The sequence below is a fragment of the Thermobia domestica genome, chromosome 7 (genome assembly GCF_964235325.1).
Source record: "Thermobia domestica chromosome 7, izTheDome1.hap1.1, whole genome shotgun sequence".
NCBI classification, from domain to species: domain Eukaryota; kingdom Metazoa; phylum Arthropoda; class Insecta; order Zygentoma; family Lepismatidae; genus Thermobia; species Thermobia domestica.
This window is the reverse complement of record NC_137460.1, coordinates 70,413,168-70,438,571: the sequence shown is the minus strand read 5'-3', so window position 1 is coordinate 70,438,571 and position 25,404 is coordinate 70,413,168. Positions and strand designations below refer to the sequence as shown.

Below are 25,404 nucleotides of genomic sequence, written 5' to 3'. Positions count from 1 at the left end.
TTTTTTTTTTTTTCAAAATATCTAAAAGAAGAAACAATTTGAGATAATTCACCTTTATTCTGGTTTTTACCTGGCTATTCGTTCGTCACACGGTCGTTACAAAATGTTCTTGTAGACAGACAGTGACCACAGAGACATCGTGGTTCCCTACTAACTAAAAGTTAGATGATTCAGTGAAAATACACTGAAAGATAAGTTTCGTATACATTATTAATAATAATAGTATTCGATGTTAATCTCAAAAGTAATACCTCCAAACGCAGGGAAACTGTTCGTGCGGCTGTTGGCAACACTGTTGTGTTTGTTGTTTCTCCCACGCCCAAACAAGTCTCCGCATATTTCGCTGTGACGCACAGTCTTGGCTTGGCAGCCATTTGTAACGAAGCTCCCACTTGGCGCTACCATCAAGTGTGAAGATTCGCGCATTTATTTGATTTTTGAAGACAAAAGGAATTAAACCGATTGGAATTCATCGCCAATCGACAAGAAGTGTATGGCAAATCGTGCATGGATGTCAAAAAAACATTCGCAAGTGATGTAGGGAGTTTGTAGTTCGACGCAACTGAAATTCACGACGAAGAAAGGAACGAGAATTGTCGCTAAGGTCGAGCAAATCAGTGACTATAGCATCTGTTTCCCAAGTTAAAAAAGCATTTGGGCGGAAGGCGCTTCAGCAACGATGACGAGGTATATATATATATATATATATATATATATATATATATATATATATATATATATATATATAAGGTTCAACACTTCCCCAAACACACGATGGCGAGTTGGTGTGATATGGGCAGATAAGAATTTCCACACCACGTACAAAAATGCATCATTCGAAATGAAAATCATGTAGAAAAATAGGTAAATGTTTAAGCTTTAAAATAATGTAAACATTATTGAAAATAAACGTCTCTTTGCATATATATTATATAAAATGAGACTTTTCATTTGAGATTACCCTCGCATGATAAAAGTTGGGGGAACGGACAGAATGGCAGGAGGACAAAATGGCAGGGGACATAATGGCAGGAGGACAGAATGGCAGGAACTTAATTTGAATTGTCGGGTTTTAAACTATTTTGTTTCTTGCTTGATAAATGAAGATTTCAACATAAATTTTCGATTTATTCATTATGCTCCAAAATTCGAACTGCTAATAATATTTCAGTTCTAATTGACAGTCATCTACAAACACCTTACTATTGCAAGCTTTCTATTCATACCAGCAGTGTCTTAATAAAAGAAATTAGTTTTAGTCGTTTTCTTTTTATATATATTATTTAAGATCTTTTCGGGTATTACTAGAAGGAAGCAGCTTTTATCTTTATTTCTCACTGTGATCTGTATATGCTCAAGTGAAGACAAACAGTTTCAAAAGTTATTGAAGTTATTTGCAAAACATTTTAAGTAACAAGCAAAAAAATAAAATAAAATAAAAGGGAAAATACATACATCATCCATATTAACTTGCGAATAAACTAACCTCGGTATTGTACAAAGGATCAGATACTTTCTGTTGTAAAGAAAACGAATTAAAATTGGTCGATTCGACTCGTTCCGAAGTGTTTGACGAGAGGATATGTAGGATGTGTACTCATTATTTTCTGGTGACTGTCTCTAGTATTTTTAAGTCTATAAAATATGCATAGGGACAAATTCAAGGGAAGTTCGGGGCAAAAATCATCAGAGGAAACAAATTGTAGAGTACTCACAAGAAACACTAGAACTTTCGGTAGACATAGGATCTCCCGTTTTCAAAATATAGGGTATGATTAATTGTATATATGTCATATGATTAATTGTATATATGTCATATGCAATTTGATAAGGTAATAGTATGAACACAAGAAAGAGCATTTATCAACGTTTAAAGATATGCAAGTCATTACACAATTTACTTCATTAATAAATATGATTTAAGTGTCGTTATATCAATCTTTCGTGGACTCGTCGTAACCTGGAAGAATTCTGATAAATTCTACATGAATCTAAGACTGAAATCAGGACACATTTTGTACATAAATTTACAAAGCGAGACGAGAAAATTTTGATTCGAGACAGCATTTTTACAAACATTTACGACAAGAGACGAGAAAACCTGAATTCTCATTTTGTCTTGAGGGCAACGCTATAACCAAGCAAGTTAGAAATCAAATATGCACGATCATGGTTCCTTTAAGCTCCACTAAGCTGTAAATATACCCAATATCGCATTGGGGGTGAAAGGGGAGCGATTAAAGTGGGGTGCCTGATAATTTAAGGTTCCTCATAACTCCAGTAAAATTCAGGAAAAAATCTCTGAATTACGAAAAAAAGAAAACATACAAAATACATTTTTAGAGTAACTCTTACAGCTATTACGTTATTATAAGATTAATGCTACTTCTGAAACTGATTTGATTGAATATGTATTTGGATAACGAAACTACTTTCATAAGGTTTTCAAAGTATCAAGTTTGAGAAGAACGAAGTTTGTCTTTCACTGTTGTTATCTCATTGCTCATAGATACCAGTGATGAAATAATTGGTCGAAAATCACGCGGCCGCTTCTTACATCAATTCATTAGTTCCAATATTAGGTACCTAAGTTCAGTATATATATATATATATATATATATATATATATATATATATATATATATATATATATATATATATATATATATAAGCCTCTTGCAACCATGCGTAGCACATTTTAATACTTACACTTGAAATAAAAATATGACTGGACAAAGACGATTGCCTTTGTCTTTGAATTTCATATGAGAATAACAATATAGGGCTTTTCAGACAGAGGAGGGGGAGGTGCAGGTTTTATTAAACAAGATCGTACATCTGATATGTTTTAACTGTAGGCAACTTGTACTTGCAGGCTAAACTCAGTCTTCTGAAGTCAAACGACAAATACCATTAAGATGTTCAAGAGAATAACGTATCAACATTATTACATACTACAGACATAAAGATACCACTAGGCTCCCAAGTTTCAAAATTATATTGTGTGTGAAAGCAGTTTGTAGATTTAATTCTTTGTCACATGATAGCTAGACCCTGAGAGAAATTCAGAGGGAGTCCACGGGAAAATTCTTTCGTCATAAATAAAAGTTGTACTACTTAGAATTATTATAAAACCAAGATATCAATTGGAAGATGGTTAAAAAGAAATAGTTTTAAGAAAAAAGTTGACATGGATAACTGATCTTTACCCACTTTTACGCTCTTGGTTCAATTTAGCTGTATTTATGTGCTTTGGACATTTGAGGTAGAAATTAATAATAAATCGAGAACCGTTACCCACTAACAAACACAATAGATGAAACCTAAAAATACGAGCCCTAGGAGTTATAATTTTTGCCAAATTAACTTCCTGCCATTCTGTCCTCCTGCCATTTCGTCCGCTGCCATTTTGTCCTCCTGCCTTTATTTCCTGCCATTATGTCCTAAATTCAAAAGTTGTTTTACAAATTGTTCCATGTTAAATTTGCGTTTAGAATAGGGTCAAGTTCAAATGTTTTTTCAGTATTCAAAACAGACACCATAGCCAGTAGATAAAATAATAATAATAATAATATAAAACCCTCGCAGATTTTGAAGCATCTATCGGTGGATGTGAAGACTATATTTTAATGAAAATAATGCAAAACTACCCGATTACCCGCCCGAATGTGGCGGGAGCCGGGAGGGCAAGCCAGAGTTTTATAATTATTCACTTCCTGTCAGTGGTGGCTCTAGAAAGTAAAAGCTGGAGGCAAAGGTAGCCAGAACCCAGACTATAACAGGTATATTGTGAGCTTACTATAAACTTTCAAAAATATAGAAATAACAGCTTCAATTATTTTTTTTTTCACTCAGAAAACTGGGAAGTTTAGTCGCTCTGTCCCTGGGCTAAATCCACCACTGCTTTCTGCCTTACTTATACCATTAAAAACACTCTTTTTATACCAAAAATTGCTGTTATTAATATTTTCTGATCTCTTAGTACAGGCCAGTACTTTATAAATGTTTGTTAAGAACCAAATGAAATGAAATTTTTGAGTTTTACGTTCCACGTTTATGCCGGCTAGGCTAAAGGAGACGGTGATGATGAGAAATGAATGAAATAGTGGAATGAAGAAAGTGGGAGGAAATGGAAGAATCCCGAGAAAACCCACGCACACGGTGTGTGTCCACTACAAAGTTCACTTGGCGGGACCAGGGTTTGAATCCTGGACCCTATGCACCATTGTTAAGAACCAGTCTTGGGAAGTAACGTAATGGAAGTAACGCGTTACTTTTAAAGAACGTTTCCTAGTAACGCGTTACATTTTTCCAAAGTAACCGTAACGGTAACGCGTTACACATTTTTAAGTAACGCACTTAGTGAGATCATAGAGTAAGGAAACTACTTTACTTGGCCTTGCGAAGTAGGAAATTTATTTACTAGCAACTAATGAAGCTGTGCGTTCATAGAAAAGTCGAGCGATATTAATTATGTATTATTTAATTCTAGCTTCTTTAAAACTCAATAAACAAGAGTAGCTCTTAAGAATGTTGATTTTTAGCCTGTTAATTTTACTGACTACTCCTTCTTGAGATCTTTAAATGTATTCTAAGCGAAATTTAACTACGGTATTATGTATTTTTAATATATATAAATAAAAACTAAAACAATATTACATTGAATATTTTTAAAGCAAGGAACTCTTAAATAGGCCAGAAAAAGAAATTAGTAAAACTGAATGATTAAAATCTCGTCTAGTTAAAAGAAAAATACTTCCTCATATAAGTCAATGGGCTATTAAAAAAAGAAAGATAGCAATTCAACATCCAAAAAAATAAGACACACACACACACACACACACACACCTCCTTTCATTAAAGTCTTTTTTCGAAAGCTACCCTGAAACGATGGTGAGTCGTTTATTACAACCAGTGTTAAAAGTGAGGGAAAACACGAGAGACGTCATCCCTCACTTTCAAAAATATCTATGGCGTCCCTCCACTTCCTAAAAAATATAGTGGGCAAAGATAGGTACAGGGGACAGCATAACGTCATGCGTTCCCCAACCTTTTCAGGTTCATTTTTACCCTTGGTTACAATTCGATTTTCATGATGTTGACAATATTTTCATTGCAGAGTTAACAAATCTTATTACCGTGAAGATTAGCACATACCTGACGAAATAGCTAATAGTTGCCAGGCACTTATTCATATTGATTCACTGTGAATAAGTGGTAAGTATTCTCATCTTCCAGACGAGCGAGATCTCATATAATTTCACTGATGAAAAAGAATATTAAGCTCCAAACAAACAAACACAAAACATTCTAAATTTCACGATAGCTTCGTAAATTGACATAATTACATTTCATCTTTTAACGCAGTCCTTAATATTACCTCATTTTATATAGGTACTATTTTTCCGTTATGTTACGTCATTAAAGAACCGGCTTTTAATATACATAAGGAAATGTAACGATGAATTGAAAACTAGAACCACAATATGCTTACCATTTTCGAAAGTATTACACATAACTTCTCGACTCAAACTGATGTTATGACGTAAATTTCATTCATAAACATCTTTATTGAGCTTTCATTAACTTCTAACTTTCTTTGGTGTGTTTTAACAAAATACAGGCTATAATCAACGCATATTTTCAAATTTTCAGTTTTAATACTCTTAAACTTAGCCTAAATTAAGAAATATTCATATTTAATGTGTTTTAGCAGGACAATATGCTTTCAAATACATAATTAAAAGTAAATGGATGGAGGTTGCTCCTGAGGGAAGTCACAAAGTTAAAAAATTAAGGTTTTCTTGCTTCAAAGTAAGGGCAAAAAGTAATCTAATGGACTTAGAAGATGCAGGTCCGAATGGGAACAATATTGTGGGGCTCCAGGTTTCAGAAAAACATGTAAAGACATCGCATTAAGACTATATCAACCCGGTATTCATGGAGGTGTCATATCACTTAATAGGCCTATTTTTTCATCAGAAGTTGGAAACGTAAAGAAATAAAGAAACTACTGCAGAATTAACTTTAGAAAATATTGCTTGTTTGTAATACAAACTATTCACTCCCTCAAATTCTAAATAGAGGCCAAAAGGCTATACGTTCCCTTGTTTGTCCATTTGTATATGAGATCCTGACCGCCCATATTGTTTTATGCGGAAAGTACGTACACATGGAATACTTAGGCCTACCGCTCACTGGCGACAAAACAGTTGCGCAACTATCTCGTCGCTGTCGTCTGCAGTCAGCAACTTCACGGAGACAAAACAGTTTTGTTGCCATACCCTCGCTCACTGGCGACGGCAACAGAAAAGTTGCCGAGCATTTGATATTACAATTTACATAATCGGCAACCGGAACAGTTCACATAATCGCTGGTTTCGGACATTAAAAAAAAGAAAAAAAACTACCGCCCATTCCAATGGTTAAATAAATAAATTTAAATAAACTTTCGAAGGTAGCGTTAACAGGTGCGTTATTTCAGACTTCACTTGAGGGGGGCAAGAGCACCACCGACATAAGACTTTCACGTTTTGTACTAGTATATTAGTAGACACTTGATTAAAGTATATGTATTCCTCAAACTCTTGTGGAGCAAATGCACCTCTTGCCCCCCCCCTAAATGACGTCCCTGAACGTCAATGAGTGACAAAAGTAACAGCATTGTGTAAGCTAATATGAACGGGAACAATTATTCGAATCAAAGGATAACAAGAATAACGAAAATATAAAACGACTGGAAATAACTAAGAGAACGAAACTAACAAAAGCGGCAATCCGACAACACTGTACCGTAACTGTACTCTCAGGTGTTCTACGTATAGCCATAAAATAAAAATTGGCTTTCTTCGCCCTTCCCGCGTATTCTTCACGTTTTAAAATCGGCCATATTTATACAGTACAGTTTTTTCTTTTTTATATTTGAAATTGAAAGAAAATTGAGAATGATAATTTTATCTGTATTTTTTTCTAGTTGTGGGAAATTAATGAAAGTAGTAGTGTGTAGTATGACAGCGATATGTCATTATCGAAAAATGTACCTACCTGTGTTGTTTTTTCTTGGCTGGAAACCTCATTCTAGTTTCTTATAACAGCGAAACACACTTCCTTCCATAGTTTCTTCTTTATATATATATTTCATCTTTAACGCTGAGCGTTTGTCTATATCCTCAATTAATTTTTCATAGTCTTTATCACTAAAAACATGATAGCCACTAATCAAAGAATGTATTAGTTTCCATTGCGAACACTTCTTTTCACACGGAACGAACTGTTACGTGAAAAAAATGTAGAAAACATTTATTTTTTTACCTTTCTATTTGGAGGTACCCCGGCAACTTTTCTGTCGCCGTCGCCTCAGTGAGCGGACTCCCATAAGACTCAATGCATTTTTAGATGTTGCGCAACTGTTCCGTCGCCGAGCTGTTGCCCTGCTGTCGCCCTGCTTGGCGACACCTCGGCAACTTTTCTGTCGCTGTCGCCTCAATGAGCGGACTCCCATAAGACTCAATGCATTTAGCCAGAGCAACAAGATAGTTGCCCGACAAAATGTTGCCAGTGAGCGGTAGGCCTTACAGAAAGTATTATACAGTAAAACATGCGTTTTCAGCTATACGTTTGCAGTCCAAAAACTCCAGGATTTACAAATGTAACATACGATTTTACATACGCCACGTACACTTCTTTCTCAGTGTATGGTATTGAAGCATGGTCTCAGATACATAGCTATTATCTACAGAGCACGACAATGAATGAGCCTCGAGACTTGGCAATACAATAAAACTTGAAGGTGAACGTCTGCTGTTAACATATCTGGTATTTACTAATTTTGTTGTACTTACTAATTCGAGCAGTTCCTGAGCACAAAATTATCATCGGCCAAGATCGATTTCCGCTTCACTGACTCGGGGTTGGATAGTTGGTTTATTAACAATGGGGTTGGGACGGGGGGAGGGTTAACATTCTTCAGAGCACTAACACTTTCACTTTGAATGCCTTGGTGACAGGGGTTCAGAAGGTGTATACTGGATTGTGGACTACACAATGGTTCAATACTTGCATTATCACATTCACAATCAATTTGGACATCTTCGTTACGCTGACTAAACGATAAAAAAATCACCTATAATTTATTCCTAATAAAAATCATTGGACAACAGTATTACAAGCCCTTCGACTGGTCTAGTGGCTAGCACACGTGATTTTTGTGATAGATTCCCTGTGGGAAAGTATTAAACGACAGTGGTTCAGATTCCACGTTAAAACTATAAGTCCATGTCTCATATAGCCTCGCTGATGAAAGGGGACGGTGAAAGATAATCAATTAATCAATCAACAGTATTTCAAATTTCAGCTGCATAAACAACCTAAGACTTGTAGGACTAGTTCATTTTGTTAAAGCACCTGTTTTAACGAAGTTTCGTATTAACGTGTCAGGTATTTCTATGAGATAAGAAAAAACATTATTTTGTAACTAAATGATAGTCCTATCCACATAGATTCTGCAAACAGAAACAATGAAAATCGATATAAAAGTGACTCACATTATTTTAACAAAAATCGCTTTAGATAATAGTTTGGGCTGCTGCAAAAATAGGAAAAGTTAGAAAACACCGATTAATTGTAACAACTCCATCAGGGGTTGAAATTGGAGGGGGCATACGCCATTAATCAGCCTATTAAGGTGTACAAGCTCGCGAGCATGGCTCTTGCGCTCAACTGGGCTCGGGCTCAATAACTGAGCCCGAGCCTCAATGAAACAAGTCAGTGCGAGCCCAACTCAGAGAAGTGAGCCCGAGTGCAATTGAGCTCGAGCCCCAATAAAATACGTGAGCGCGAGCCCAATTGAGGGAACTGAGCCCGAGCACGAATGAGTGTGAGCCCAATTGAGAGAAATGAGCCCGAGCGCGAGCTCAGTCGAGAGAAGGGAGCGTGAGCCCAAGTGAGCGCGAGCCCAGATAAGATCAGTGAGTGTGAGCGCGAGTGAGCGCGAGCCCAGTTGGGAGAAGTGATCGCAAGCGCTGGTGATCGCGAGTCCAGTTGAGACAAGTGAGCGCGAGCCCGAGTGAGTGCAAGCCCAGTGGACAGAAGTGAGCGCGAGCCCGAGTGAGTGCGAGCCCAAATAAGATTAGTGAGTGCGAGCCCAGTCGAGAGAGATGAGCGCGAGCCCGAGTGAGTGCGAGCCCAGTAGAAAATGGCCATCTATGCTGCTCACATCTCGCCTCGTCTCGTTTTATACTAAGCTAGTTCAACTCGGCTCAACAGCCGATGGTTCGTGCCGGCTCGCTTGGTGTGAACCATTGGCTCGAGCCTGCTTGGTAGGAATCAGCCTTCTGCTCGGTTCGGCTCAATTGAGTCGAGGGCTCTAGCCGGCTCGGTTGGGTGAGCTGTTGGCTCGGTTAACTTCACGCGGCTCGATAGAGAATGAGCTGTGAGCCAAGCAGCTCGAGTCATTGACAATTCTAAACCCGGGCCGAGCAGTTTTGAACATATTTGGCCGGCGTCCTATAACTTTTAACAATATTTGGCTCGAGCCCGAATACTCAACCCAAATTCAGAAGCTCGTGAACAATGTCCTTGACTCCTAAACTTCACGACTACCGAGGTTGGCAATCAACTAGTTTTTTAGTATTCAGAAACAAACCACCTATTTCTCATGTTTATACACAGTGTTGTTATAATTAATAATAATAATAATATTGTCTATATAGGATACTTGAAGAAAGTATTTGAAAATACACACAGGATTTAGCTCGATTTGGCTCGACTCGACCCGAATTCGAGTCGAGTTGGAGGAAATTTTTCAAACCGAGTTCTCGAATCGAGCTCAAAATGTCTGTTTCGAGTCGAGTCGAGTTTCAAAGAAAACTCGCTCCTGCCCATTCCTACAAGTAAGGCAGTATGGCTTTTTAGTCAGTGTTACATTATATAAAAATGTTCCCATAGTTCTCAAGTAAGAATTTGTTCTTGCATCTACATAAAGCGATTGAGAACGTGCAATAATAATAATAATAATAATATTAATAATAATAATAATAATAATAATAATAATAATAATAATAATAATAATAATAATAATAATAGTAATAATAATAATTGTGGTGGTAATAGTAGTAGTACGGACAATTGAAGTAATAAGTTTTTTTTCCCATATTCAAAGTTTCTTACCTAAAAGTAACGCGCTACTTTCGAAGTAGGGAAGTAACGCGTTACATTTTAAAGGAAAGTAAAGTAACTTGTAACGCGTTACACTTTTACAAGTAACTTACCCAACAGTGTTAAGAACTTTATTGTATGTCTTAAGCATTTATGACAGAAAGAGGAAATGTGTATTGTACGCATTTTAAAAATAAATTGTATACAATCTCTAATTATTTGCAGGAAACATAAAATGATCTGCACTGTACAGCAATAATGTAATGCTAGAATTTTAGGCACCTGTACTTATACGCTCGACTGGTTTTTAAACTATAGCGTATTGCCCACTGAAAACTAAAACATTTATAGTTTTGTGTCACTCCCCCTCTCCTACCATTGTTTTTGGTACTTCTGTCAACAACGCTCTAATTATTTTTATATACAGTATGGTCAGTACCTTTTCATGACTGAGTGGCCAACGCTTCTGCTTTCTATACGCATGGTTCCTGGTTTCTTTCCCGATAGTGTCGGATACAAACATTAACGAATTTTGATCGCGCACTTTAAACAGCAGGTCCTGTCTCATACAGCCACAGTACTGAAAAGGAGCGTCAAGTAACCAATCAAAAAATTTGTGTCCGAAGCGTCGTATTTCAATATTACTCCTGAGTAATACATATATTTACAGTGTAATAACTGAATACTACAATTACAAAAATTCGCGTTATCAATAGATAAATTCTTATAGAGAATCCTGTCATTTGGATTAAATAAAATCTTCAAATTCAACGTGCACAATTACATTTATAGGACTCACTACTGCCAGTGAATGTGTGGACATTTTAGTGATATCCACACATATTCTGCTATTCAGATGTTGTTTTCCGCGAATGCCTAAGTTTTGAAGATGATAATGCGCCAATTTACATTACTGGAGCTGTTAAGGTGTGGTTACTTAACATGAGAACAGGGCCGGCCCTAGGTAACTTGCCGCACCGTGCAATGGCACCATTTACCGCCCCCTTTCTCCAGAAAGAACAAATCTTAAAAGCCACGATTTTATGTATACTACTGTTCCGATCTTTAAAAATATATTTTTTTTTTCCTGTTAACTTTGTCTATTGAATAATAGATTTAATTTAAACAAAATATGATTTATCGATGGTTGCAGTTACAAAATTAACAAATAGTATAGTGGAAATAAGTGGAAAATATTATCCCCTCACGAGATACCAATTTTCACTACCCTATTTACAGTTTAAAGACTAGGCCAGAAAGGAAACAAAAGACTTACACAAAAAGATCCATCCTTACACAAAATCTTCAGTCCCGTCCTTCAGAGATTGTTAGACCTGTAACCTAGTATGCTTGACTGGTAAGTTGAAGTGATGATGATCCCCGCTACTTCCACTCACCTTTTTTATTTCCAAGTTTATCTTGTCATCCAGTTTTTATTTAGTAGTTAAAAGTTACTTTAATAGTTGTTTATCTAAAGTTTGGGTGTTAGCATGTGGGGTCAGGTTAAATTTAATTTTATTCTGGTTTTCGTTTATTACCAGTTTATCGCCGTTTATTGCCATGTTTTCTTTAAATGTAATCTTTAGTTATTAACTATTTTTATAAAAATGTTTTACACAATAACTTTTTTTTCCTTCGTCCTTCCTGGCGAGTATGTAACACTACCCTACCATGAACAAGGAAGGGAAAGGAAAATGCATTCACACTCAGGCACAAGGCCTAAATACTACAAATATAATCTCGTTGTGTCCCTTTTTTTTCCTTTAAATAATAATCTATTATGTTATAGCACGGCAAACAAGAGATGGTCTCTGACGTTTCGTACCACATGCGGTGGGACATTGCAGCCCATACTTTGATACCAGTGTTACCAACCACGATCACTCTGTCTTATACCTGGAAGGAAAAAAAAGTACAAAGAAGACCTCCTTATTCTTGGTCTTATCTCTTAATCTAATAATCTTCCATGTATGAATATCAATTCCGTATAATTAGTGATATCAACTAACAACTTTCTAATTATTCATAACTTTCTATCTACGTCCTTACAAAGTACTTGCTCGTAATGTCTAGGGTATATGGTTCATATCAAAGAATATTAAATGAAATTCCGAGAAATTAACTAGGTGATTATTCGTTTATTTACAAATAGAATACTCTAATTTAAAGGTAGGGTACTAACTTTATCTCAGGACGCCACTCCGCCCTATATGCACTCTATCTTCCTTCTTACCCTTCCCCAATAACTAATGGAGAAAGGAAGTATTTTAATCTAAACTCTAGAAATCCTAATTTCCTTATTAATCAAATTACTCTCTATTATAGCAGGGACCTGTGGAAATACGGTTTACAGAATTCAGTTACTCCTGGACCGTACTCCTTGCTTTTAAAGACGGGACCTTGACTCAAAGGTCACTGTCTGGCCTAAACCTGACTCTGGGACTCCAAGTTAAGTCCACAAAAGGATTCTATCTAGCTTAAGCAAATAATCATATAGGATAGGTTGGTTTTAGGGATAGGATTGTCAGCCTTTACTCACGGCTCTAAATTTCCTTACGCTCAAGGAAATAAAGGAATTTGGTTAAATACTCACTCTAACACTCTCTTAAATGAAAGTTGCAGTGAGAAATCTCTAATCTCTTACAGCACCTAAATATGCTATAATTACATAAGCAGGGATCGAACCCAAACGCATTTGGATTTCAAAATTAATGTTCCTCCACCACTAGGACGGAACCAAAACCTCGAGTCTATACGTGCGTCACTCACCTCCGCCATAGACCCTTAGGAAGCTTATATACTCCCATTCTAAACAAGCAATAGTAATCCAATAGCCTCTGTTATAGGCGTAGGATTAAGCATCTAAAAATAACAACTTATTTCCTAAAATCATTTTAATATCCTATCTAACGGCCAAAGCTCAATTGCTTAAGCGGGCATCTGTAATGTAGTAGAATCACTATTCTCTCTACATACAGTCTCTAACTAGAGGGGACTCTCTCCAAACTGCACTATTCTCTTACAGTGCAGCGGACTGGCTGGCCAAGATCCTACATTCTGGAATCCTCAAAACGCACAGCCACGAAGATAGGGGAGGCAGCCTTTTTATACGGTTTGGCCTGCTAAAAAAATAGCAACAAAAAATCTTTAGAAAGTTTTTTAGCGCCAACTACTCGAAATGGAAAATTCCCAGTAAGGGAGACTGAAATACAATGGATTTAGCAGCTAGCCTCCTCGACAGGCTTCAAGAGAAAAAGTTAGCATGGAAAAAAGCAACGATTAGCACTAGCTAAACTGTAAGTAATAATATGAATAATTCTTAAATAATAGGGGATGATGCTCTAATATATATATACATAAATATACAACATAAATTGATTAAATATTTCCTTACACTAATAATAATAAAATAAATGAATAAATATATACCAATAATTAATATACTCCAGGCCTGGATTTCTAACCTATAATTAAACACAATTATTAAATAGAGCAATATTTAAATTATATCAGTTATATTTGAATATAATATCAGCAAGGTCGCAAGACGTACCTTGCATATAACCCCATCACAAAAAAACAAACAAAAAAAAGAATATTATTCTCACTTGTTACTTGAGTATTCAGTTTATAGTCCGGATCAGTCTTATATTTCAAAAAATTTTTCATCACAACACTATCACAATCACAAAAACAAAAATAAACAAATTTTTCATTTAATTTCGTAACGACTTAAAATTTTTAGGGAGAATTTCCCTTCAGTTCTTAGTCTCGTGACCGTCTTTTTTTTTTTAAAAAAAACATAAGCAAAAATTAATAATTTCCCATTTAATTCAGTATTTGTTCACTTCACTTGTTCACTCACTTCCACTGATTTTATCTGTTTATCTGCACTACCGACTTGCAGATTTCTGTTCACTAGATGTCCAACTTCCTTTTTGCCGTCTCGACTCCGTTCACAATACCTGATAAATCTAAGTCCTTACCTGGTGTTAAGGGAAGGTTATCTAATCCCTCACCATCAGTGATTAGATCCAAGAAACAACCATCCTCGACAATAGCATCTGGATTACTGGAAGAATCTTTCGAACTCGGTCCACCAAGGTTGGAGTCCTCTTTCGTGAACAACTGCTCATTAAACTTTTGCAACGATTCTTGATATTGAAGTGCTCTAATGTCCTTCAAAGTATAGCCTGGGTCAGCTACTCGAACTTTCTTACTACTGCTGTTATTTAACTGTGAAAAACGCATACGACGCTTATTGTTTCGTGAAGCATCTACGTGACACAATAATTCAAGTTCAAAACTTGCATCTGCTTTAGGACGTGCAGCAACGTACACACTACGTGTAGGTTTCTTAAATTCGTTCGACATTTTTTCAAAGCTTTGAGACTACAAACAACGATGTTTACAGTAAACGACGAGACGAGAAAACTGTGATCTTGGCCAGGCTTGTTCCCTAAACTAGCTAAATTTCTCTAAGAAAGAAAAAATAACAGCACAAAAAATCTTTTTTTAAGCTTAAATTACTACGTCTGTGGGATGTTTTATTTTCCCCCCAACATTACTTCCTCTTTCGTCTGGAAATAGTGTTTTGGCAAACTCTGGCTGTAGTTCACGGACCTTCTTACAAAATTCTGGGGCCATAAAAACAGGTTTGATCATATCAGCGTTTGTCTTGACTGTTCTACCGCTGTCTTGATTCCGAATTATATAAGTATTTGCAGCTAACTGCTTTTCGATCTTCCATGGACCGCTGTATCTCGGTAAGAGGCCTGCACTCACTTTATTAGTGGGGGAAGAAAGCCGTATTATCCGCCACCATACCATCTGACCGGGTTTGAATGGATTCGGTCGACGACCTCTATTGTAAATTTGTTTTCTGTCAGCATGTTTTCGTCTCTGTACCTCATTCGCGCGTTTGTAAGCAGTCTCCATTCTCAGTTGGATTTCCCGAACATATTTACAATAATCTGGTTCCTCTTGAACTTCTTTCTCTTCTTGGGTTTCATATAACGGGTGTTTAAAAGACCTTCCAAAGAATAGAAATGCTGGGCTGTATCCCGTAGCCGAACAAACTCTGGAATTTATTGCAAATTCAATAAGTTTAATATCTCTCGCCCAATTTTCATGCTTGTTAGCATACATGCCAAGTATTGTCTTTACATCTTTTATCATTTTTTCGCTTTTATTTCCCTTTGGCCTATAAGCGCTAATAAAATGACATCTTGTCTTAAGCAGACTCATTGTTTCTCTCCACAACTTTCCTGAAAATATTGAGTGATTGTCACTAGATATTTGAGAATAAGGTCCAAACTCCGAGAAAAAAGTTAAAAGACAGTCTACCATTGTCTTTGCAGTAAGTCTTCTGACAGGATAAATCTTTACCAATCTTGAAAATCCATCAACAAGGACTAATCCATATCTATATCCTCCTATTTTACTCGGCACTAAGGATCCAAAATTATCGACATACAAGATTTGGTTAGGCCTAACAGCTAATGAAGATTCCATAAACCCATACTTAGTATTAGTATTTTCCTTGTATAAACTACAGGGAACACAAGCTTTGCAAAAATTTCGTACATCGTTACGCATACTTGGCCAGAAGTAAGCTTCCCGCAATTTTCTTAGCGTTTCTATCCACGAAGGATGACCTGATTCTTTAATTATATGAGCCATCACACAGAGAGTTGCTCTCAATGAATTTGGGATCCAAACCACATCCCTAACTTCATCATTTACCCTCAATCTTCTTTTCAGAATTCCATTCTCGTCTATAAAACAATTTCTCTTCAGTCTCTTAAATTTTTGTTTCAGCTTACTAGAAACTGACACCTTATCTCCTTTTAAGAAAGCAATGAATTTCGAAATAAAAGAATCTCCATTTTGAGTTTCTCTAAGTTTATCTAAATCTCTGATTTGCGAGAAGTCTGCATAATTATTTTCTTCCTCTTCTTCTACTAACATGCAGTAAGGTAATTCTGATAGCATTTCTCTCTTTTCTTCTAGAGAAAATTTTTTAACTTTGCTCGCGATTAAGTTCTTTCTTCTCTTCTTTTCCTTCATTTGTTTCTTTAATATTTTTACTTCCCTAAAACTATTATAATCAATGAGTAAAACCTCAGACGTTGGTAGCTCCTGAACGTCTACTACCTTTCCTTCGCTTGTCTCTATCTTAAGAAAACCAGAATCGTTTTCAGCTTCTAACGGTAATAATTCATTAGCCTCGTTGCTCCCCTCAAACTCTGGACCTTCAGTGTGCGAGTTTTCGAGACGAGACAAAAAATCTACGGGATTTGTCTTCCCTTGCTGAAATCTCAGCACAACTGGAAATCTCATTATTCTTGTTAACCACCTCTGTACAAGCGCTGGGACTTTCATAGATTTTATCAGTGATAAAATCGGTCTATGATCTGTATACACATAAATGACAGGAGCATGAATCAAATATAACTCGAACTTCTCAAGTGCAATAACAATGGATAAAAGCTCTAGATACGTAGAACTATATTTACTTTGAGTGGGAGATAACTTTCTAGATCCATACGCTACTACTGCTAAACGGCCCTTATCATCCTTTTTGCAGAGGGTGTACCCAGTAGCCACCGACCTTCCGTCCTAATATAAGTAGAACGGGTCATCTAACTTCGGTAGAAGTAATTCAGGATCTTTGGCTAATTCCTCCTTTAGTTGCAATAACGCTTTCTCATGCTTTTCTTCCCATTTAAATTTTGCATCTCGCTTCAACAAATCTGTAAGCGGTGAAACTATCATAGCCATATTTGGTATCCGAAAGTGAAAAAACTGGAAAAATCCCAAGATCGCTTTAAGCTGTTTTACATTCTTCGGCCTAGTAATTTGCTGTGCCATCTTTAATTTCTCCGGAGTGCATGTTATTCTACCGGGAGTAATAGTATATCCCAGAAATTCTATTTTCTGCGTAAAAAGAACTGCTTTATCCGGTTTAAGGGTAAGTCCTGCATCGCTAATTCTCTTCAACGTTTCTTCAAGAGTTTCAATTAACTCATCTGGTGTTTGTCCGCCCACCACTATATCATCATAGAATGAGATGACCTTAGTATAATATAGTTCCTTTAAAACCATTTGCATTAACCTGGCTAAAGCAAATGGGTAATTACATAATCCATAAACTCCTCTAATGAACTGATTCGTGCCCAAATGAGTTATAAAACCTGTATACGGTTGACTTTCTTCATCTAATTCAATTTGAGCGAAAGCATATGATAAATCAAAACATGCATAGAAATTCATCTTTCCTAGGTGAGTTAGGGCTTCCATTATACTTGGCAAACCTACTTTTTCCTTCTCTGTTAGTTCGTTAACTTTTCGACTGTCTAATATGACCTTGAAACTACCATCCTTTTTCTTATGCAAAATCGGGCAGCTTACGTACGGGGTACTCGCCTTTTTTATAATTCTATCTTTTTCCATTTGATCTAACACTTTCTCCATAATCTGTTTTGTCTCTATAGACATAGGTCTAAGCCGACAGGAAAAGGGTTTGGGGTTTTTAATATTTATATGATGTTTCATTAAATGTGTAACTCCTGGTTTGTCTGAAAAAACGTTCTTATATTTTTCCAAAATATTTCTCATTTTATTTTTTCTCTGTGGGTCTAAACTAACATTGTTTAACATCTTTTCTGTAAGTTGGCTGGGGGCATTCTCAATGGCCGCACAAGGGACATTTCCCTCCCCTCTACTTTTATGAGGTTTGTCATACTCGCATACCGCCATCCCTCCGTTCTCAATACACCATCCTCGGAGCGATGTACACAAAACAATCTTTGCCCTCGCCAGGTAATCTCTTCCTGCAATTATGGGTTTCAGAAGGGAAGATACCACGTGGAACCGCTGCTTAATTTTATGGCCGTAAAATTCAACTTCTACGAGCACACTCTCTAAGGAAGTCGCTGACCCACTCGCTAGACTTAAATACAATGGATCTTTCTTAAACTTCGCCCCTCTCTCTCTCCACAAATTTGCTTCGTTTTCGTCAACAAAGCTCAGTAGGCTGCCAGAGTCGCAAAACAAGAATACCTCTCTATTTAATATTGTCGCTTTTATTAGTGGCTCTGTTCTCCACCCTTGAGATTCCTTTCTTGCTTTCGATGCAATAAAAAAGAATTCTTTCTTTTTCCTGACGCACCATCGTTTCCCTCTTTACAAAGAGTACCGTTATCCCTCATTGATGATGACAAACTTTTTGAAGTTCTCTCTCGATCCTCTGGAATTACGAATCTCGTAAGAAACGACTCATCGCTAAAGCACCATGAATTTTTCGCAAGGTAAAGATCTATCTTTGCTTCTGATAGAAAATCAGCACCAAGCACTAATTCAATAGAAGCGTGAGAAAGAGCATAGAATTTATGCGTAAATTTCCTCCTTTTTATGAAAAAAGTTGGCATAACCACAAGACTACAGCTAGCTTCACCTGTAGCTAACAAAATCTTTTCATTTACTTTTTCCGACTTCGCTCCTTTCTCAATCCATTTTTTCGCGGTCTTAATATCAATTAATGAAATAAATGATCCACTGTCCAAGTAACAGTCTTTAATCTGTCCGTAAAATTTCCCAAAAAGATAAGGAGGTGCATTTTTCCCTCTAGCAAGTTTTCTAGGAAATCTAGTGACCGTAGCTGCAATATTTTCCCTTTTCCCGTGGTTCTCAACCTTTTTCTTGCTGGGGCAAACATAGCTTTTGTGCCCAAAACCTCTACACGCATGACATTTAATTTCAGCCTTACTTGGTCCCTCTTTTTTACTTTCTCTCTTTTCATTTGTTTGCCTGCTAAAATATGCTGGATTTAATGCTTGCGGCCTAATCGGGGGGACTGACTCAGTGCCTATCTCTCTACTACTCACTGCAGCCAATTGGATACTTTCTTCCTTCCCTGCGCTATGCTGCTTAGCATAGTTATAATCTTCTAATAAATACGCTTGAATTTTCAAGGCGTATTCCTCCAACTCCCTTAAGTTTACAAATTTCCTATCATGAAGAAATTGTTTATACTTAGGGTGTGCTTTACTTACAATCTTAGCTATCTGTTCTACCTCCTCAACTGGATTTTTCATACGAGAGAAAAGCAATGCCATTTCTCTAATAAATCTTGAGAACGATTCGTCCGGTCTCTGAATTCGTGTCGCCAATTGAGCTTCTATTTCGCTTTCATAATTAAAGCTAAAATATTCCTGCAGTAGACTATGCCTAAATGCAGTAAAATCTGCAAATTTCGACTTGAAATTAAACCATTTACGGGCGTCAGCAACTAAGGCATTTGGAATAACTTTATCTAGCAATTCATTCATTGTCATGTTTTTGCTCTTGGCAAAATCTGTCAATTCATCGAGGAAATCGAATGGATTCTCCGATACTTGTCCTGAGAACTTCGGTAACGGTAGTTTTATTTCATCCAAACTACTACATTTACAATTTCTGTGCTCATTATTTTCTTGATTCCCCTCTCTAAGCTTACGTATTTCCTCTACTATTTGGTCTATTCCTAGATCAACATCCGAATCTATCCCTAAAGCGGATTTTAACAAGTCTAATTCAATTACGTTCTCCATTTTCCTCCTACGTCTGTTTCTCGGTTTCATTTAATTTCTATTCCGGACGAGAATTCCCCACTTTTGGAAGGTAAAAAAAAAATTTTTGTCCGTATTCTCGATTTCTCGTTTCTCTATATCTCTTCCAAATATGAATATCAATTCCGTATAATTAGTGATATCAACTAACAACTTTCTAATTATTCATAACTTTCTATCTACGTCCTTACAAAGTACTTGCTCGTAATGTCTAGGGTATATGGTTCATATCAAAGAATATTAAATGAAATTCCGAGAAATTAACTAGGTGATTATTCGTTTATTTACAAATAGAATACTCTAATTTAAAGGTAGGGTACTAACTTTATCTCAGGACGCCACTCCGCCCTATATGCACTCTATCTTCCTTCTTACCCTTCCCCAATAACTAATGGAGAAAGGAAGTATTTTAATCTAAACTCTAGAAATCCTAATTTCCTTATTAATCAAATTACTCTCTATTATAGCAGGGACCTGTGGAAATACGGTTTACAGAATTCAGTTACTCCTGGACCGTACTCCTTGCTTTTAAAGACGGGACCTTGACTCAAAGGTCACTGTCTGGCCTAAACCTGACTCTGGGACTCCAAGTTAAGTCCACAAAAGGATTCTATCTAGCTTAAGCAAATAATCATATAGGATAGGTTGGTTTTAGGGATAGGATTGTCAGCCTTTACTCACGGCTCTAAATTTCCTTACGCTCAAGGAAATAAAGGAATTTGGTTAAATACTCACTCTAACACTCTCTTAAATGAAAGTTGCAGTGAGAAATCTCTAATCTCTTACAGCACCTAAATATGCTATAATTACATAAGCAGGGATCGAACCCAAACGCATTTGGATTTCAAAATTAATGTTCCTCCACCACTAGGACGGAACCAAAACCTCGAGTCTATACGTGCGTCACTCACCTCCGCCATAGACCCTTAGGAAGCTTATATACTCCCATTCTAAACAAGCAATAGTAATCCAATAGCCTCTGTTATAGGCGTAGGATTAAGCATCTAAAAATAACAACTTATTTCCTAAAATCATTTTAATATCCTATCTAACGGCCAAAGCTCAATTGCTTAAGCGGGCATCTGTAATGTAGTAGAATCACTATTCTCTCTACATACAGTCTCTAACTAGAGGGGACTCTCTCCAAACTGCACTATTCTCTTACAGTGCAGCGGACTGGCTGGCCAAGATCCTACATTCTGGAATCCTCAAAACGCACAGCCACGAAGATAGGGGAGGCAGCCTTTTTATACGGTTTGGCCTGCTAAAAAAATAGCAACAAAAAATCTTTAGAAAGTTTTTTAGCGCCAACTACTCGAAATGGAAAATTCCCAGTAAGGGAGACTGAAATACAATGGATTTAGCAGCTAGCCTCCTCGACAGGCTTCAAGAGAAAAAGTTAGCATGGAAAAAAGCAACGATTAGCACTAGCTAAACTGTAAGTAATAATATGAATAATTCTTAAATAATAGGGGATGATGCTCTAATATATATATACATAAATATACAACATAAATTGATTAAATATTTCCTTACACTAATAATAATAAAATAAATGAATAAATATATACCAATAATTAATATACTCCAGGCCTGGATTTCTAACCTATAATTAAACACAATTATTAAATAGAGCAATATTTAAATTATATCAGTTATATTTGAATATAATATCAGCAAGGTCGCAAGACGTACCTTGCATATAACCCCATCACAAAAAAACAAAAAAAAAAGAATATTATTCTCACTTGTTACTTGAGTATTCAGTTTATAGTCCGGATCAGTCTTATATTTCAAAAAATTTTTCATCACAACACTATCACAATCACAAAAAGAAAAACAAACAAATTTTTCATTTAATTTCGTAACGACTTAAAATTTTTAGGGAGAATTTCCCTTCAGTTCTTAGTCTCGTGACCGTCTTTTTTTAAAAAAAAAAAACATAAGCAAAAATTAATAATTTCCCATTTAATTCAGTATTTGTTCACTTCACTTGTTCACTCACTTCCACTGATTTTATCTGTTTATCTGCAATACCGACTTGCAGATTTCTGTTCACTAGATGTCCAACTTCCTTTTTGCCGTCTCGACTCCGTTCACAGTACCTGATAAATCTAAGTCCTTACCTGGTGTTAAGGGAAGGTCATCTAATCCCTCACCATCAGTGATTAGATCCAAGAAACAACCATCCTCGACAATAGCATCTGGATTACTGGAAGAATCTTTCGAACTCGGTCCACCAAGGTTGGAGTCCTCTTTCGTGAACAACTGCTCATTAAACTTTTGCAACGATTCTTGATATTGAAGTGCTCTAATGTCCTTCAAAGTATAGCCTGGGTCAGCTACTCGAACTTTCTTACTACTGCTGTTATTTAACTGTGAAAAACGCATACGACGCTTATTGTTTCGTGAAGCATCTACGTGACACAATAATTCAAGTTCAAAACTTGCATCTGCTTTAGGACGTGCAGCAACGTACACACTACGTGTAGGTTTCTTAAATTCGTTCGACATTTTTTCAAAGCTTTGAGACTACAAACAACGATGTTTACAGTAAACGACGAGACGAGAAAACTGTGATCTTGGCCAGGCTTGTTCCCTAAACTAGCTAAATTTCTCTAAGAAAGAAAAAATAACAGCACAAAAAATCTTTTTTTAAGCTTAAATTACTACGTCTGTGGGATGTTTTATTTTCCCCCCAACATTACTTCCTCTTTCGTCTGGAAATAGTGTTTTGGCAAACTCTGGCTGTAGTTCACGGACCTTCTTACAAAATTCTGGGACCATAAAAACAGGTTTGATCATATCAGCGTTTGTCTTGACTGTTCTACCGCTGTCTTGATTCCGAATTATATAAGTATTTGCAGCTAACTGCTTTTCGATCTTCCATGGACCGCTGTATCTCGGTAAGAGGCCTGCACTCACTTTATTAGTGGGGGAAGAAAGCCGTATTATCCGCCACCATACCATCTGACCGGGTTTGAATGGATTCGGTCGACGACCTCTATTGTAAATTTGTTTTCTGTCAGCATGTTTTCGTCTCTGTACCTCATTCGCGCGTTTGTAAGCAGTCTCCATTCTCAGTTGGATTTCCCGAACATATTTACAATAATCTGGTTCCTCTTGAACTTCTTTCTCTTCTTGGGTTTCATATAACGGGTGTTTAAAAGACCTTCCAAAGAATAGAAATGCTGGGCTGTATCCCGTAGCCGAACAAACTCTGGAATTTATTGCAAATTCAATAAGTTTAATATCTCTCGCCCAATTTTCATGCTTGTTAGCATACATGCCAAGTATTGTCTTTACATCTTTTATCATTTTTTCGCTTTTATTTCCCTTTGGCCTATAAGCGCTAATAAAATGACATCTTGTCTTAAGCAGACTCATTGTTTCTCTCCACAACTTTCCTGAAAATATTGAGTGATTGTCACTAGATATTTGAGAATAAGGTCCAAACTCCGAGAAAAAAGTTAAAAGACAGTCTACCATTGTCTTTGCAGTAAGTCTTCTGACAGGATAAATCTTTACCAATCTTGAAAATCCATCAACAAGGACTAATCCATATCTATATCCTCCTATTTTACTCGGCACTAAGGATCCAAAATTATCGACATACAAGATTTGGTTAGGCCTAACAGCTAATGAAGATTCCATAAACCCATACTTAGTATTAGTATTTTCCTTGTATAAACTACAGGGAACACAAGCTTTGCAAAAATTTCGTACATCGTTACGCATACTTGGCCAGAAGTAAGCTTCCCGCAATTTTCTTAGCGTTTCTATCCACGAAGGATGACCTGATTCTTTAATTATATGAGCCATCACACAGAGAGTTGCTCTCAATGAATTTGGGATCCAAACCACATCCCTAACTTCATCATTTACCCTCAATCTTCTTTTCAGAATTCCATTCTCGTCTATAAAACAATTTCTCTTCAGTCTCTTAAATTTTTGTTTCAGCTTACTAGAAACTGACACCTTATCTCCTTTTAAGAAAGCAATGAATTTCGAAATAAAAGAATCTCCATTTTGAGTTTCTCTAAGTTTATCTAAATCTCTGATTTGCGAGAAGTCTGCATAATTATTTTCTTCCTCTTCTTCTACTAACATGCAGTAAGGTAATTCTGATAGCATTTCTCTCTTTTCTTCTAGAGAAAATTTTTTAACTTTGCTCGCGATTAAGTTCTTTCTTCTCTTCTTTTCCTTCATTTGTTTCTTTAATATTTTTACTTCCCTAAAACTATTATAATCAATGAGTAAAACCTCAGACGTTGGTAGCTCCTGAACGTCTACTACCTTTCCTTCGCTTGTCTCTATCTTAAGAAAACCAGAATCGTTTTCAGCTTCTAACGGTAATAATTCATTAGCCTCGTTGCTCCCCTCAAACTCTGGACCTTCAGTGTGCGAGTTTTCGAGACGAGACAAAAAATCTACGGGATTTGTCTTCCCTTGCTGAAATCTCAGCACAACTGGAAATCTCATTATTCTTGTTAACCACCTCTGTACAAGCGCTGGGACTTTCATAGATTTTATCAGTGATAAAATCGGTCTATGATCTGTATACACATAAATGACAGGAGCATGAATCAAATATAACTCGAACTTCTCTTTATTTTCTAATTTTATTTTCTAAACAACATGGCCTAAGAACCTAAATACAAAGCGAAAACAGTGACGTGTTATCTTCTGGATTGCAAAAGTTAAAGTAAAAAAAAAAAAAAAAAAAAAGTTGTACATGTTTAAAAAGATTCCAATGAATGAACCTACGAAATCATAGAAAAAGCAAGCGATTAGGTAAATAGTATATTAAAATATGACAAGCATTGAAAGTGAAATGTTTCCCCTGATATCAAAGATTTTGTGATTTATACATTTGGAAGGTACGTTAATTGTCAAGATATACTTAGCTTATTTATTATCGGATATTAAATTTAAATAACTCTGGAAAATATTTATTTAGTGCTATCAGTGTCACACATTACATTTCAAACGTGTAGGTCTTCAGAAATAGTGTTTAAAACTTATGCTGAACCATTCATAATTGGATGTTTTCTTGTCGTACTGTCAGTATATATTTTTAAAGTAAGTAGAAAATATAAGGAAAGATCCGATGCATGTTAACCGATCAGAAATTGGTCCAGATTGAAAATTCTTAGAACGTATATGGCTACAAGCTTCGTGTCTTTTTTTTTTTTTTTTTTGATTGATTGCTTGTTTCTTTATTTTGTAGCCACTGTAACTATGCACTCATATTTTAAAGGGTGGGTGTAAAATACCTAAATGCGCCAATATAATTAACATTATTTTCAAAATATATAATCTTTTCAAAATATACAATCATTTTTCCTTGTAGACAAATCGTATATTTGTTCTATTTTCATTGTGCCGACAGCTCATCAGTCTGTACCTTATAGTTTTTACATTGCGTATAGTTGATTTTGTTCATTGTGCATTATATGGTAACGGCGCTGGCATTAAGCAATTTCTATCTCATCAGATTACCTAGAGATGTAGCCCCTGTAGAAAAATGTTCCTTATATGTTACTTCGTTAATTACTAGATTTCACTTGTAAATTTTCTAAATACTGGACCCATATTCTTAATCTGTATATTTTCCTGCAAACTTTACTTTGTCTCA

The 25,404-nt window shown here is 36.2% G+C and overlaps 1 protein-coding gene across 1 annotated transcript; it reads right to left on the bottom strand.

Annotated features, from left to right (window-relative positions):
- Positions 1 to 14,676: 14,676 nt before the first annotated feature.
- LOC145689216 (uncharacterized) lies at positions 14,677 to 16,149 on the bottom strand. Its single transcript, XM_081763353.1, has one exon. The coding sequence runs from the start codon at positions 16,147 to 16,149 to the stop codon at positions 14,677 to 14,679; it is 1,473 nt and encodes a 490-aa protein (XP_081619479.1).
- Positions 16,150 to 25,404: the final 9,255 nt, after the last annotated feature.